Source organism: Elgaria multicarinata, chromosome 20 (assembly GCF_023053635.1).
Source record: "Elgaria multicarinata webbii isolate HBS135686 ecotype San Diego chromosome 20, rElgMul1.1.pri, whole genome shotgun sequence".
Lineage (NCBI taxonomy): Eukaryota > Metazoa > Chordata > Lepidosauria > Squamata > Anguidae > Elgaria > Elgaria multicarinata.
In genome coordinates this window covers 19,587,171-19,603,437 of record NC_086190.1, presented here as the reverse complement: position 1 = coordinate 19,603,437, position 16,267 = coordinate 19,587,171, and the positions used below count along the sequence as shown (strand labels likewise).

Sequence of the window (16,267 nt, the reverse complement as noted above, 5' to 3'; positions counted from 1 at the left end):
GCCATTTTTACACCTATGGACCAGTTTTAAAATACCAGGAACACGCGGTCCAAGGAAAATGTCTCCTCTGTCTTAGGGCCAAGTTTAGCGTAATGGGTGGAGGGAAGCGTTAAGTCCCTACTATGGCAGCATTCAGTAGGGTAGAGATGTGTAGGGTCTCATATGGTGCTGTACTCTTACGTTCCTTACATACTCAAACGCTATGTAGTAGAGCTAAGCTTGGGCATGCTATTTGACCACGGGCAAATATTTTACAAGCCTGCTGAAACCTCTTCAAGCCAGCTTGAAGAATTGCCCTTTAAAACAGTCCTTTTCACAGTTGCTGTCATTTTGCTTTTTCTCAATTAGTCTCTCTGTGTGTGTGTGTTAGAAAAGTGCCCAGCTCTGAACCTGTTGCTAAGAAGCCAAGAAATTCCCAATAACCAAAATCAAGTGAATGTTCTCTTAAAGAACAGTGAGTACCTCTTTTAGTAGATGCTTGTCAAAAAAACAGAGACTGTATTTCCATGTATTTTCTTTTCAGCTAGAAATTTCCTGTCAGATGGTACCTACGTATGCGGCACCAGAGAATCATAGAATAGCAGAGTTGGAAGGGGCCTACAAGGCCATCAAGTCCAACCCCCTGCTCAATGCAGGAATCCAATGCAGGAATCCAAGACAGTGTATAAATACCTAGCTACCTCCCTTGCGAGGTAGGCACATGCTTTTCAGCAATTAGCTCCAGTGCCTCTTTATCCTGCAGAATAAATGTTGTTTGACCCATACTTCATCTCTTCTCCTCCTTGTGTGCTGAATTGGACTTGGTACACCAGAGAACGAGCTGTTTTTGCAACATGCTGTACGCTGCTGGGATGCACAGAATCTCAGGCCGTAGCCAGACCTAAAGTTTATCCCAGGATGGTCCTGGAGTCAAACCTGTTCATCTAAGTGCCACACAGGGCATCCAGCACTCAGGCCGGGATGATCCTGGGATAAACCTTAGGTCTAGCTGCGGCCATAGTGTATCATTCGCATTTAGAGAACGGAAACCTTAACTCAAAATTGTTAAAAGTTATCATTCATAGAAAGAGGGGGGGGGGGAGAGAGAGATTTAATGTTTCACTGAACTGATTTATTGTTGGAAACTGGGATAGCTATAAAACCTGGTGTGTGTTTTTTTGTTTTTTGCTGCTTTAATAAAAAGTGACTGCTTTAAAAATTATAATGCTTGAGCATTCAGTGACTGGTCAAATGCCCAACCCGTGCAAGACTGTTTGGTGCAAAACACAAACTGAGGCCTGTAGGCCACCTCTAGCCCAGACCAGCAGTAGCGCATGTTGCTATGGCAACGTTGCCCAGTAGGCCTCAAGGGAAGGGTTTTGTATAGGCCTCAAACGCCACATCCTTGCTCAGGCCTCTTTCCTATTTTACTCAAAACAGCTGTTAAGTGTGGACATTCTTGTGAACACCAAAACCTTGACCTGGTTCAGACAACATGCTAAACCATGCTGCTTTTTGAGGTTAAGCAGCATGGTTTAGCGTGTTGTCTGAACCAGGCCATTGTAAACAAATCTGGGCAGACCAGCTTGTGCCCACTAGCCTTCATTCCATGCTTACAGGCGAGACAGGCACCTCTCCTCCAAAACACTTGAGTTACGTCTTGGGGGACCTGGGTTCTAATCCTCACTCGGCCATGAGGCTCACTCATGGGCTAATCACTAACTTTCAGTCTGACCTACCTCACAAGGCTGTGAGGATAAAATGGAGAGGAAGACCTTGTGAGCTACCTTGGATTCCTTCTGTGTGCAAGAAAGGCCGGACATAAATATAATAAATAAATTGTAAAATAAATATTATTCACTCTGCAGACATACTAAAAGCACAATAACAAAATGAAATGTAAGCAAAAGCAAACGTGTGTGTGTGTGAGAGAGAGAAAGAGAATTTAGATGCCAACTGATCAAAGAAAGGCAGTCTGGGCTGCTCTGGTGCGAGAGCAGCCTTTTTTTCCTTCCAGCGGACAGATCATTTTGTTTCGATAAGCAGCCCTGGGGTCAAGTCACTGAGAAGCCATGCAAAGCTGTCAGCAGACGGACATGGGGGACACACATGGGAGAAACCCGGTAATTTAAAACCCAATAAAAGCTTTCTTTATTTCAAAATTACAAACATCCCAAAATGAGGAGAGATGACAAGAAAGAACAAGCCAAACAGATGCTGTATTCCTCCCACACACACCTTCCACACACATAAATACTACAATATTCCTTGCAGACCTGTCCCTTAAATCTGAAATAAGGCAGGCCTTGTCTGGTGCAAAGCAAACCTTTTCCAAATAGTTCCCTTTTTCGCTCCATCCTAGATGATGAGTTCACCCTCACCCCTAAATGGGGGGCCTGCAGTTCCTTTTCTCTAGTGCAGTGGTTCTCAACCTTCCTAATGCCGCGACCCTTTAATACAGTTCCTCATGTTGTCGTGACCCCCAACCATAAAATTATTTTCATTGCTACTTCATAACTGTAATTTTGCTACTGTTATGAATCGTAATGTAAATTTCTGATATGCAGGATGTCTCCACTGCTGGCTTTATACTCAGGTATTTACAGTTGCAGAAACTATGAAGGTTAGAGCTGTGCTAGAATAGACCAAAGGCCATTCCAGCATTCTGTTCCTACAGATGCCAACCAGATGCCCCAATGGGAAGGACATGAGGGCAGTAGTACCCTCTCATTGATGTGCCCTGGTAAACTGGTATACAGATCCGATACTGAAAGTAATATATAGCTGTCCTGACTAGTAGCCATTGCTAGCTTTATCTTGCATGAATTTGTCTAATCCCCTTTTAAAGTTGTCCAAGTTGGTGGACATCACTACAACTTTTAGTAGCAATTTCCATATCTTCACCATGGGTTGTGTGAAGAAGCACTTCCTTGTCAGTCTTGAAACTCAGACCACTGAGCTTCATGAACCCTGGGTTCATGTATTATGAGAGAGGGAGGGAAATGTTCCTTAGCCAATCTCGGCACACCATGCATAACTTTTGTAGACCATATCTAAATTTCATGCAACTATGTTTTATACACCCATCTTTTGCTCGCCTTTTTTCTAAGTGAAAAAGCCCCAAATGTTGGAAACTCTCCTCATAGGGGAGTCGCTCCATTCCCTTGATCCTTTCCCCAGCTCTGCAATATCCTTTTGGAGGTGCAGACCCGTACGCTTAGGCCAGGCATTTGACCCCTGCAAGCTTATACCGAGCTGAGCGCGCCGGCCTACCCTGCTGCGTAGGAGCGGGCTGGAAAGCGGCGTCTTTGCTCCGAACGCAGCGGCGGCTCGCCAGGCTGCCCTCTGCGCAACTTGCTCTTGCGGCCGCTCGGCCCAAGCCCTTGGCCGCCACGAGTGTCCCGTCCGCCTTCTGAGAGGGTGCGTGGGTCTGCGTTTGTGTGTGTGCGCACGGCGGGAGCCCTGTTATGTCTGCATGTATGCGTTCGACCCCCAAAGGGGTCGCGACCCACAGGTTGAGAACCGCTGCTCTAGCGTGTTGTCTGTGTGTGTGTGTGTGTGGAGTTCTACAAAGTCGTTCCCGGTCCCCCCAACCCTCCATGTATGACCCCCCTTAAAAACTCCACATCACATCCTGAAGTGATCAGCACATGTCCTTGTTGGGTCCAATTACCAAAAGCAGATTGCGCAGCTGGAACCAATTTGGCTCCGTGCAAGGAAGGACACGGCAGGAAAACCAAGATATGACACAAGTAAGAAAGGAAGCAGTGCACACTGGCCAACGTAGCCGTGGGGCTGGGGTACGGCCTCCGCTGCAGACCTGCGGTTTCACCGCACAAAAGCGCCGGTGCGCAACACCGGTGCGCGGTGTTGGCGGTGCCATTTGGGCTGGGTTGCCTTGTTCACTCCTCACTTAGCCAGGTAAAGAACAGCCTCACCCCGGCTTCAGCTCAGGAACGTGGGAGACGGCCGAGAAAAACGGCAACAAGGACTCAGCACTTATTCCAAGCAACAGAAGAGGCCACATCTGGGAATCTCCAGCCAGAAGGAACTTGGGTAATGAGGCAACGCAGCCTGGAGCATGTCAGGGAGGCATTTTAATCATCCCAGATGCCAGGATCTCACACTCTATCATCAACACCATCGCTGTTTCCACACACCCTTGAGGGCTGGGACTGAAGTCCAATACCATCTGTAGAGCCATGGTTTATCCACCCCGGCCGTAGATCTGCATGTGTGTTTGCACGGTTTCTTTTTGGGTGAAACCAGAGCGAGCTTTTGGCACAGGAAGTGTATGTTTTGTGCTTGACGGAAGGGGCTGCTCTGGCATTAAGGCACTGGAAGGATTTGAGTCACACATCTCCCCAAAAGCAACGAGCTCACACTCATCTCTTGCCTGCCCTCCTCCACTCATTATTTTTGGCATCAGAGTTCAGATGTAGCTCCCACTCAAAGTCTGCAAGGCTGTCTCAAGACTGAGGAAAACTGTGGGGAGAATATTGCAGTTCAAACAAAGCCCACTGTGCCCAAGAATCCAGACGTGCAGCGGCTTTCCGTCTGCACTCCGGTCCAACTGGAGTAGTGGCGCTGAATGAGCAGGAGGCTGCTTCCACAGGAGCACGGAAATGCTCCACAACCCTTTGAGTTCAATACACAGCATGTGAACAGATCCGTTTCTCCCAGCCTACATGAAGGGAAGCCGACTAAAGAAAAGGCACAGACATAAGATGGACTGTATACAGCAAGAAAGTGACCTCACTGCAAGAGCAGGAGAGCGAATCATTGAATAGTAGAGTTGGAAGGGGTCCACAAGGCCATCGAGTCCAACCCCCTGCTCAATGCAGGAACCCACCTTTAAGCACACCTGACAGGTGGTTGTCCAGCTGCCTCTTGAAGGCCTCCAGTGCAGGAAAGCCCACCACCTCCCTAGGTAACTGATTCCATTGTCGCACTGCTCTAACAGTCAGGAAGTTTTTCCTACTGTCCAGCCAGAATCTGGCTTCCTGTGACTTGAGCCCATTATTCCGTGTCCTGCACTCTGGGAGGATCAAGAAGAGATCCTGGCCCTCCTCTGTGTGACAACCTTTTAAGTATTTGAAGAGTGCTATCATGTCTCCCCTGAATCTTCTCTTGTCCAGGCTAAACATGCCCAGTTCTTTCAGTCTCTCTTCACAGGGCTTTGTTTCCAGACCCCTGATCATCCTGGTTGCCCTCCTCTGGAGCCTGTATGCACCAGTTGCTGGGGAACATGGGTGGGAGGTTGCTGTTGCACTGTGTCCTGTTTATGGGTCCCTGGTCAACAGCTGCTTGGCCACTGTGGGAACAGAGAGCTGGACTAGATGGATCCTAGGTCTGATCCAGCCGGGCTTTTCTTATGTTCTGATGAGAAATCACTAAATTGCACACGCACAGAGCTAATTCTTTGGAATGATGGTCCCTCGCTTCTAGCGGACTGAGAGAGGTCTGGGTAGCACCCACCTCACATCGCAACTCTGCCCTCCTGCTCCTCTTTTAATTCAAACTGTAAAAGCCTGCCTAGGAAAGAAGATTAAGCGAAAAGGTACAACGGATCTGTCCTTCCTGCCAAACGCAACCATACACGCGGAGTTCAGCCCGCAGCTGGAATCACAGCAGATCCTGGCCCCACAGTGCTGCATGGGAGTTGGAAAAGAGCCTGCCACAAATCCAAGGAATCCCATATTTCATCATAATTCAAACGGCTTCGTCAAAGAGCAGACAGTCTTCTTTGCCTGTCAACAGCTGCAAGTTCCATGTTTGTGCCTTTGAAGAAGGAGCTTTCAGGCATCCAAGAGCCCACAACGGCAGACTGCCCCGACAAGGCAGGAGGAGAGTTAGACACCTGCAAGAGTTTGGAGTCAAGTTAGCAGGGGCAACAGCCTGCATTTTTGAACCCGTCCCTAAAACTTACTAACCTAAAATTCTTAAGGCCACTAAAGAGAACTTCCGCTGGTAGGTGGGCCTACCCAGCATTGTCACATTAGGGCGTGCTTGAATGAAAGAGCTCCCGACAGTGCAAAGGGCATTTCCTGGCTGAGCAAAGACTTAAAGGAGCCAGATGTACTTCCACAAGACCTCCAGAGACACTGTAGGGAGGAGCCACTTTCTCTTTCGCGGCACTGGAACCAACAACATGAGAAGGGCATCCTTCTACGGAAGTGGGAAACAGCTCCGTTGAGGGACTCGTGTGGCGTGCTGTTACCCTCTCTTGTAGAAGGGAACCGCTCCCGGGTCCGTGCAGTGGGACATCCAGTTAGCAGCAGCGTCACCACTCATGCTTCTGAGGGGTGCTTCTGATTTCGTTGCCAAGTGGCCCAACTTCTTGGCACGAGAGGCGACCGACACGGCAAGACACCCAGGCGAAGTGTTCCGAAGGCGAGTCGGCGGTCACAGTATGTGACGCAGGTGCCAATGATGCCGGGACGCTTCCCGAAGCAGGAGGCTGACCGGAGTGGCATTTTTAGAAACGCTTACCTGTTACACAGGGCTAGAAGAGCGCAGCCAAGCTTTGAGACTGCAGTGGGCAGAGGCGACAATAGGGACGAAGAGGTTAGGATGGTTGAGCCCCAGATGGAGAATCTGCCCACCAACACACCTTCCCTATGAAGGAAAAATGCCCCAAGAGCCTGAGGGCCTTTTCTTTAGAAAGTAAAAAGAGAGAGAAAGAGATGAGCGGATACGTGATAGACCTTTGCGTCCTGTCTCTTTCACTTAAGCAAAAAGCTTTTTACCTATATAGTTGCACCACACAAGGAGTAATAAATATACCAATCTGTTCACTTTATATATATATATATATAAAAAAAACCCTTCAATATATTTTTCCCTGAAATTTCCAGTGTTCTGCAAGATTTAAAAAACAATTTCCCCTCAGAATACGTAACATGTTTTGTCGTAGGCGTGTTTAGACATAAACACATGTGTGCGTGTGTGTGTCTCTATGGTGATGTGACCAAAATAGGTTTTCCTTTCTTGGTGGTTCTCCCTTTAAAAAGTAACGACAGAAGAGCTTTCAGGCCTCTGCTAGGTCAAGAGCCCATTTTTCCCTGCATGAAGAAAGAGTGTGAATATCAGTCAGTACATTTCAGAACAGGCGCACGTGCCTGTGTCAAAGCACTCCCGAGCAAGGTGAGTTAGAAATAAAAAAAACACCTTGGCAGTTCAAGAGTGAATTAACGAGGATTTTTCACAGTGGATCGATTCAGGCTGGCGCTTTGGAGCAAGAGGCGGAGATTCTTTCCAGCTGGATAAAGACGACTCCTTGCAAGGTAAGATCCCGCGGGTTGCAATTTGCTGCTTTGAAATGGAGGAAGGATAAAGCAAGACTGTCTTGGGGTTGGTTATCTGTCAGTTTTCCTTTTCTCCCTGCGCTGAGAAAAAGGAATTACCAGACCTCACACTTCCGTAGCGGGTTCATACGGGTGCCGGGCCGGCACTGGAAGTGCTGCGAAAACTCCTTGGAATTGGAGATGGTGCCAGTGACCCGGAAGCGGGATGGGCTGTGAGAATCGGTGACCAGCCCTTCGTGCGAGCTCTCCGGGGTGCGGACCGAACACCAGACCTGGAAAAGAAAGGAAAATCTCAACATCTTCGGATTAAAATTGGAGCCGGCGGGCCAAGAGATTGGCAGCACAGCATTTGGTATTGGAGGCAATCAGCGCAAACTTGAGTCGCTTTAAAAGAAGTTCAAATCGACTTAGGGCTCATCTACACCAAGCAGTTGTTCCACTATGAAAGTGGTATGAAAGCGGTATATAAAAGGCAGGCGCCACACTGCTGCTTTGTAGTGGTATTGAAGTGCAATGAAAACTGTTGGGGGCCATTGACACAAACCATATACTGCTTTCATAGAGCCTTCATAGTGCTATATCCTGCTTGGCGTAGATGTGTCAATGGGCCCCAGCAGTTGTCAGTGTACTTCATTAGCACTATAAAGCAGCAGTGTGGCTCCTGCCTTTTATATACCGCTTTCATAGTGGAATATACTGCTTGGTGTAGATGAGCCCTCTGTGCTTTTATACATTTCTTCAGAGAAGGCAAACGCTCTTTAACTACAACCAGCCCCCATGCTGGGTGGCACCCTTTCATTCCCCATTGCTGTTATAATGTAATACATGTTGTTCTCTTAATTTTTATGGCATGGGGCCTCTGAATGGCTTCGGGTATCAGCATGTCTCAATCTGCCTCTTCCTGAGCTACAGAAGGGGGAAAACAAACTGCACGAGAGTCAGGAAAGCACCAACAAGCTTTGTTTGCGTATAAGTGGGTGGGGCCTTGGGAAAGGGGCGTGGCCATGTGGGGAACCATAGAGGGCAGGACTGGGACCCTAGACTGGAGGGTCCCCATCCCTGGCATCCGCCTTTTCCCTTGACATTTGACAAGAACACTGACAAAATGCAACATTCACCCCCAGGTAAGCTAAATGGAGCCACTCTTCGTGTGTTTATTTTAAGGAATTTATACCAAGGCTTTCAACGAATTCCCAGGGCACCGTACAAATCTCCTCCATTAATTTCCCTGTCGGCTGAGATCTGCTGAATATTCAGAAACGTCTGCGAGCTTTTAGGGAACAATGCAGGGCCTTCCCAGTCCGGGGATTGTGGTATTCCCAGGCCCCTGTCAGAAGCGGAGACCCCCCCTGGATTTATAAAACCGCATTAAATATTCCTCTAACATACGGGCTTGCTGTGGCACAACTGATTTAAGGAAGCGTGCGCATTTTGGAGCGAGGGATTGCCTAAGTTACCGGGCAGTCTCCAATGTTATTTCTACGTAGAGTAGACCCACTGAAATGAATGAGAATTAAATCCGTCGTGACTAACCCTTAAGTTCCATTCATTTCATTAGGTCTACTCTACAGAGGAATAGCACTGTATACGACCCCTTGTGCGTGTTTAATGGCTGCCTGTCAGGGATGCTTTAGGGTGGATTCTTGCATTGAGCAGGGGGTTGGACTCGATGGCCTTAGAGGCCCCTTCCAACTCTACGATTCTATGATTCTATGAAGATGTTCTATTGGCTTTTAAACATGCATTTTGTTTCTCTTCTTGTATTTATTTATTTATTTATTTATTTACAATAACTGACTAGCAGATCAAATTTAAAACTAGCTGTTGACATTTAACCTCCCCCCACCCCTTACATGAAAAACATAGGCTACGTGGAAGATTTCCCCCCCCCCCCTTTATGGTTCTTCAGAACAGGAAATTCTATCTAGGACACAATCCTATGCATGTCTAGACCAAAAAAAGAAAGACAACTCCCCAAATGGACCACCTGGCAAGATGAAAAGGGCAGCCAAGACCTACCTGGGCAAACCCGACGAAGAACAGCTGGTAGTTGGTGAGGCCCAGCGCGGGCAGCGTCTCCTCTGCCCCGTATTTCTTCACCCAGTTCTGATAGGCCTGCAAAACAAACGGAACGGAGCACGTCACCACTACCGCTTGCACTGTTGTAGGGGGACGGCCTCAAGCGTCCCACGTTAGTTTTAGAAATTAACGGCGAGGGAGCACCTTTTGTGGCTGCCCTCCCTCTACGGCAGGAGGCCAGACCATCAGGCCCGCCTGTGGGCCAAGGCCTCCAGCCGCCAAGGCCCCCCTTTCCTCAACAACTAGTCATGAGGTAGTTCCCTGGCTTTTGCTTGTGTTCCCACCCATTCTAAAAGGTGGAATTGCCTCCCCTACCGCTTCGTGACTGGCAAACTAGACCTTTAATCTAAAATATGCTGGTGTTTTTGCTATTTGGGCCCATCGCTGTTGCCTTTGGTCTGCCCGCCATTGGGATGTGACTCTTAACAGCTTCTCCGAAAGCAAATTTGGCCCGTGGACTGGAAAAGGCTCAACACCCCTGAAATGGAATTTGATTAAGAGTCTTTCGCAAGCGATAGAATTTGACTAAGTCGGTGTACGAGTTAGAATGCAACTGATAAGGACTGTGTACGTGAAGGAACTATGTCTGTAGGAAACACTCAAAGTGCTGAGCAAGCATTTGGCTGAGAGAAGAAGTAGAAGACTAGGCTACTACTAAGCGCACGCGTAGTAGTAACTTAGTCTTATCAATATAAGCGGTAACCAAATTTGTTGGAATTTGTAAGATGATCAATGGCGATATTTAACCTGAGCCGTGTTCGGTGCTCTGAAATTCCCCGATGACCCCTGTTCTGTGGCTGGAGACCTACATATTTTGTGGGACGGGGGAACAAGAGAGCTCTCTATGGCCACATGCCACCCCCTTTCCTTTCTCCAGACAGCTGATGTGGCGAACCAATGGAACGCTGCAAGCACTACGAGGCCTCCCACGTGACCCACGCATCCGGCACTCCGCAGATCAAAGCCGGCCCCAGAGCCTCACCCGGTAGGCCGCTTTGAGACCCCCGTTGTCAGCGATGTTCTCCCCCAGTGTGTGCTTGCCGTTCACGGCTTCGCCGTTGACCGTGTAGTTGCCGTACTGTTCCACCATACACTCCGTCTGCTGCTTGAAGGCCTCCACGGAGGAGTTCTTCCACCAGGACCGGAGGTTCCCGTCTTTGTCGTACTCCCGGCCTGCGAGAACCACGGAAGCAAACCATTCACAAAAGGGCCACAGAACAAAGAACCACCAGGGTCCCATTTCTATTGCAAAGGGAAGCTCTGGCGGACGATAGGTCTGCCAAGGAGGAGAGACTAGAAGCCCTGGCTTCCTGGATCGCGTTTCGTTTTATTTCATTCCACAACGTTTATCACCCATCTGACCTATAAAATAACACAAGCCGGCCAACATCACATCAATTGAGAACACCAAATCAATACAAAAATACCAGCAGAGGGGGAGGGACAGGACCCACAGCCGCATAAATAAACAGCGAGAGCCATAAAAATCCTAGCATTTTGTCAGCACAAATAACACAACAAGGGGAAAGCCAGCCCCAAATAAAAATCCGAACCAGCTTCTCCCGAAGAAGAGTCAACAAATCTCCAGGCCCAGGAGGGATCCATCTGAGAGCTCTTTAAGAACTCAAATATGAAACTGCTGATCTTCTAACAGGAATAACTAACATGTCCCTGAGATCAGCCTCCATTACGCCAGAGGAGCGGAGAATGCCTCGTTTAACACCGACTTTTCAGAAGGGATCCGGGAAATTGCAAGCCCGTGAGCTTAACGTCTCCTCTGTGCAAACGGGTGGGAGACGCTTCCTTCCCGGGGAGGAGGAAGGAGATAAAGGCCATTAGTCCTCACCTTGATCATCAAATGCATGAGTCAATTCGTGCCCCACCACAACGCCAATCCCGCCAAAGTTGAGAGCCCTGTAAAAACAAATAAATTAATAAGAGAAAACACACGCCATCAACGGGACCGTTGTGCCTTTATGGAATCCATCAACAAGGCAGGGAGATTGCAGGCACTGCAAACGGTTCTTATTCCTCCAGGTGTTTTGGCCTACAACTCCCATCAGCATCGCCAATGGTGAGGGATGATGGAATGCTAGGCCAAAACATCTTGAAAGCCAGATGGTAACATAGCCCTTCCCAGGTGAGGGAAAGCCTGTGTGAAGGGTGCGTGTTCAAGAGGCGTTGAGACGGGATGTTCATCTACATTCACCGACCCAGAGAAGGGGAGGCTTAGGCCTTAGCTAGACCGAAGGTTTATTCCGGGGTCATCCCTGTTCATGTAAATGACACACAGGATATCCCGGGACCAGGCAGGGACGACCCCAGGACGATCCCGGGATAAACCTTAGGTCTAGCTAAGGCCTCAGTCACGGCATTTAGCAGCCAATGATGCTGTCAAGGAATGAAGTTTGGTTTGGGGTGAGGAAAGATACCACACAGAGCCCAGGGACGAGGAGGGGCTTGCTGGCCATGGGAATCCGCAGGGGAAATGTTTGGGTCCATATCATCGCCAACTTCAGTACCAACAACGCCCCAACATCTCTTGTTTACGAAGGTTCCCAGAACCAAGAGGGGCCACGTGAAGAAGACCCTGCATATGCCTCCCACGTCCCTGCTAAGAGGGGTCTCTGCAAGGGATTTTTCCGGAGCACACAGCACCAAGGTTGAATGGGGTGTGCCTGTGTGTGTGTGTGTGTGTGTGTGTGTGTGTGTGTTGAGAAGTGAATGTGTTAACACCCCCCTCCAAATACTGAATATTGAACGTCCATGGAGGAGGCAGGGAAGGAGAGAGAGAGGAGTGCATTTATACTTGGGGGAATTCCGGGTGTAGAACGGAGCCTGCAGAATCCCAGCTGGGAAGACAATCTCATTTTTGGTGGGGGAGTAATAAGCGTTCACCGTTGGGGGGGTCATGCTCCACCTGCGGAAAGAGAAGATGGAGAAGAGTTGTTGCTGTGTGACAAGGCAGCCCACAGACAGTGCGGAAGCCAGTCAAATCCTTCCACCCGAGTCATCTAACCTTGCTATTTGGCGCGTGATGACAATTAATTACATTTATATACCGCCCCATAGCCGATAACAGTCACTCAGGAATGGCTGCTATATGTTGTATCATACACACACAGTGAAGAAACTGAGGTAAAAGTTTAAGTATTCAGTTTCGTTTCAACTACTCAAGGCCTGAAGGGATTAACCATAAAAGGGAAAAAAATGCTTTTACTGGAGGCTTGTGCCTGAGAATAATATTGTAAATATGGTGTAGTGGGGAACTGACAGTTGATGCTCTCACTATGAGGTGAACGTGAAGCCAGTTTCTCTCTATTTATATGGAAAGGCAGGATTGAAATTGGTGCAATCTGATTGGGGAATAACTGAACATTCTAAAGGTGCTCATTGGTCAAAAGTTTACACAGAGACGGGGTGATGGAATGTTGGCCACCTTGAAGCTGATTGGCTGGAGGGTTCTGACCGGAACGAATATAAGGAGCTGTGGAGAGCCTGACAGGGGGAGTCTGGCTGGAGTGTTGCCTGAGGAGGAGTCTTCCTGAGAGGCTGTGGAGTCTGAGGAAGACGTCAGCCAGGAAGAAGAGCAGGAGGCTGAGCTGAGAGCACAGGGGACAGAAGCTGCAGAATATCTTCATGTGGAGAGAAGATGACTCCTGGAAGAGCCTTTGGAAGAAAGAGCTGAAGCCTCAATGGCTGCTAGTGGAGGTGGTCTGGAGGCTGCTGCTGCTGGACCAGACTGAAGACTTCAGGAGAAGCCTTCAGAGCAAGGAGCTGAAGCCTGAGTGACAGCTAGTGGGGGTGGTCTGGAGGCTGCAGCTGCTGGACCAGACTGAAGACTTCAGGAGAAGCCTTCAGAGCAAGGAGCTGAAGCCTGAGTGACAGCTAGTGGGGGTGGTCTGGAGGCTGCAGCTGCTGGACCAGACTGAAGACTTCAGGAGAAGTCTGAGAAACAGCCTCGAAGGTTCCAGGTGGAAGTTGAACCAGACCAGAATGAAGACTGCCCTTCAAGTGCTCATGTTAGGCCTGTGAGTCAACTGGGATGGAGCTTCCTTCATAGGGGAATTCACTTAAGGTTGCTTAGAGGGACTAAGGAAATGTGTTTGGCCTTCTGCTCTTATTGTACCCTCCACAGAAGCTATTTCCAGGGCTAAACTCCCACCAGCTTCCCCCATATCCAAAGGTTGGTTAGAGATATGAACAGGGCTTTTAGCACCTGACTGGTGGCAAAAGTAATCGCAGAAGCTTTTTTTAAAAAAGTACTGAGAATATCCTTCAAATAATGCATGTTAAAGAAAAGTTTAATGCAGTTTAATGGTGGCATTGGATGGAAAGGGAGGGATTGCTCAGGGACCCTCCATATTTGGGGCTGGGTGGACTTTGCTCTAGTGTACAAGTCTCCATCCCAAGACCCAGGTTTTTTCTACACACACACACACAATTCATTCTCCAAGTGTGGGTCTTTGCGTAGCCAACATGCACAAGGGGAACTGGAAGGTTTGCAAAAGTGCAGCAACCATGCTGGCAGGGGATAATGAGAAAAATAGTCTTAACATCTAGAGGGCACCAGTTTGGGGGAAGCTACTCTAGACATAGTAACAAGGCTCAAGGCAACTTGCAACATGTTTTTAAAACGTACAGAATATAAAGCACCTAAAAACAATTTTCATTAACATACCACAGCATGACAAGACAACTAAAACTGGTTTTTCATGTACAGTCCCATATGGAGACTATTCCAAACAAAAATGGCCCACTTCCATATCCACCAGAGCACCACAAAGAGAACTTGGGCTTTGTGCTGAAATCAATAACAGTTGTATACTTGCCCACATTTCTACTAAAACATCCATTACATGAACAGCTTTTGATGGACACAAACTCAATTCAGGCATGGCCTTGCTCTGCTTGGGAACTTCCTCTAAGCCAGAAATAGGATGCAGGGCAAGATGGGGGAGCCTTGGGCTCGATCCAGCAAGGCTGCACTTTGGTGGTTACGACTTACTGGTCGCGGCTGGGTGGTTTCCTGAGCTGGTCGGCAGCCACATGGGCAGAGAAGTTGAAGAACTGCATAACGTTCTCGTAGTAGAGATCGGGCACAGCGTCATACTGCCAAGAAGCACATTTCATCAGACGGGCAGAAGGGAGATTGGAAACAGCCCCAGCCCAGCTACAGTTACTGCCCTAGAGCAGCCTTCCTCAACCTGCAGCCCTCCAGATTTATTTATAATCCTAGCTGGCTGCCTTCCCTACTATACACCAAGCTGGAAAAGGGCACTCCGAGCTGCTGAGATCACCCCCAGACTACAAACCAGATCCTTCAGGCAGAGTGCAACCTCATGGGCCATGCTGGGTTGGAATGGTGGGGGTTGTAGTCCAATGTATCTGGAGGGGACTGGGTTGGGGGAAGCCTGACCTAGATTTTTCACTCACCCCCTTATACAGGTGTGCCTACCCCACCCCCTGTCAGTGCTGCAGGAACAACTCACGTCATTGAAGACTTTGTCCAGCTCTTTGGGGTCCATGATGAACTTGGGGTAGCCGATCATGTCATAGATGGCGTCTGCTTTCTCCCGGGCAGACCACCGTGTCTCCTCATCCATCCACTGAAGGCTCGCCAAACTCTCCTCGAAGGCCATTTTGATCTCCGAAATCATTTCCTCGGCCTAGCAGGAAAGAGTACGCAGGGGTGGGCGAGTGCCCCACAACCCCTTCCCTTTGGCAGGAGCAGGGGTCTTTGGAAGTGATCGGGGCAGAACGATGCTGTGGAAGGAGGAGGCAGCACTTACAATCGTCTTGCTGTCTTCAGCGAAGGTGGCTTTCACGAACATGGCCCCCAGAGCAAAGCCCAGGTTGTTGTCTGTGTCGGTGATGCAGTACTTCCAGCGGGGCAAACAGGTCTGTTGGGGGGAGAGGATGCAGCTTCCGTAAGCAAAGCTCAAGCGTGAGGGAAGGAGCCCTTCCCATCCTGAGACCACAGACAGCGACTGCTGCTCGGGGCAAACGTTCCTGGGCTGCGTCAACAAACAGCCTGACTCGGGAGAAGGCTGCTTCAGCAGCTCAAGCAGGCTTCCCCATCCTGGTGCCCTCCAGACATGTCGGACTACAACTCCCATCATCCCCCAGCCAGCTAGAATAGCCTTTGGTCAAATGTTTTAATTCAGTTTTATGTATTTTATTGTTTATTGTTGTTCCCCGCCTCAATCAAAATGGAGAGGCGGGTAAGAAATAAATTTATTATTATTGTTAAAGTGAATTTTTAAAATCCAACCCCCAAATGAGGCAATAACTTTATTAGGGACCAACCAAAAGAGAAAGAGTGTGTGAGTGTGACTGCAAGCTTTCAGGTTTTCCCCATCATGATACAAGAGAGCAAGTGGGTGTGGGTGTCAAAAATGGCCAGAGGTTGTGGCCATAGCCTGGTGAAGAGTTCTGCAGGACTCAAAAGCTTGCACACTTTTGGGGTGAGTGCAGCTTAAGAAAGAAAGTGAATGTAGGGCTGGGAACATACATAAATAAGGACTGTGATGCAGCAGCAGAGGGAGCTCTTGGGCACATCATGTGAGGAAGCTGGGCAGCCAGGCTATTCGGGGCGCACGCATGGCCAGGGGAGAGTGGCAAGGACGGTTCCTCCGATTGGGTGGAGGGAGAAGGAGGAGGGGGCCGCCCACAATGGCCATTCCTCATCTCCTTCCTGCTGTGACGTTTGAGGATACACACAAATCCATCTCTGGGCGGGTTTTGTGAACCGCCCAGAGAGCTCCGGCTATTGGGCGGTATAGAAATGTAATAAATAAATAAATAAATAAATCACTTCCTTCTCCGCAGATGGCGTGTGTCTCTCGATCACACCCCAAAATCTCTTATGCAATTCCCAAACCAGTCCAGCTCCGAGAAGG

General features: G+C 48.9%; 1 protein-coding gene across 2 annotated transcripts in view; it reads right to left on the bottom strand.

The window, feature by feature from the left end:
• Window positions 1–2,106: 2,106 nt before the first annotated feature.
• ECE1 (endothelin converting enzyme 1) overlaps window positions 2,107–16,267 on the bottom strand; it is a 41,186-nt gene continuing 27,025 nt past the window's right edge. For both annotated transcript variants that reach the window (XM_063145278.1, XM_063145276.1), the window contains exons 11-18: window positions 15,158–15,268; window positions 14,858–15,034; window positions 14,374–14,477; window positions 12,175–12,285; window positions 11,212–11,279; window positions 10,348–10,538; window positions 9,306–9,401; window positions 2,107–7,558 (exon numbers count right to left, since the gene is read on the bottom strand). In XM_063145278.1, coding sequence (XP_063001348.1) covers window positions 7,382–7,558; window positions 9,306–9,401; window positions 10,348–10,538; window positions 11,212–11,279; window positions 12,175–12,285; window positions 14,374–14,477; window positions 14,858–15,034; window positions 15,158–15,268 — 1,035 coding nt within the window. In that variant the 3' untranslated portion in view covers window positions 2,107–7,381. The remainder of the gene's footprint in view (window positions 7,559–9,305; window positions 9,402–10,347; window positions 10,539–11,211; window positions 11,280–12,174; window positions 12,286–14,373; window positions 14,478–14,857; window positions 15,035–15,157; window positions 15,269–16,267) is intronic.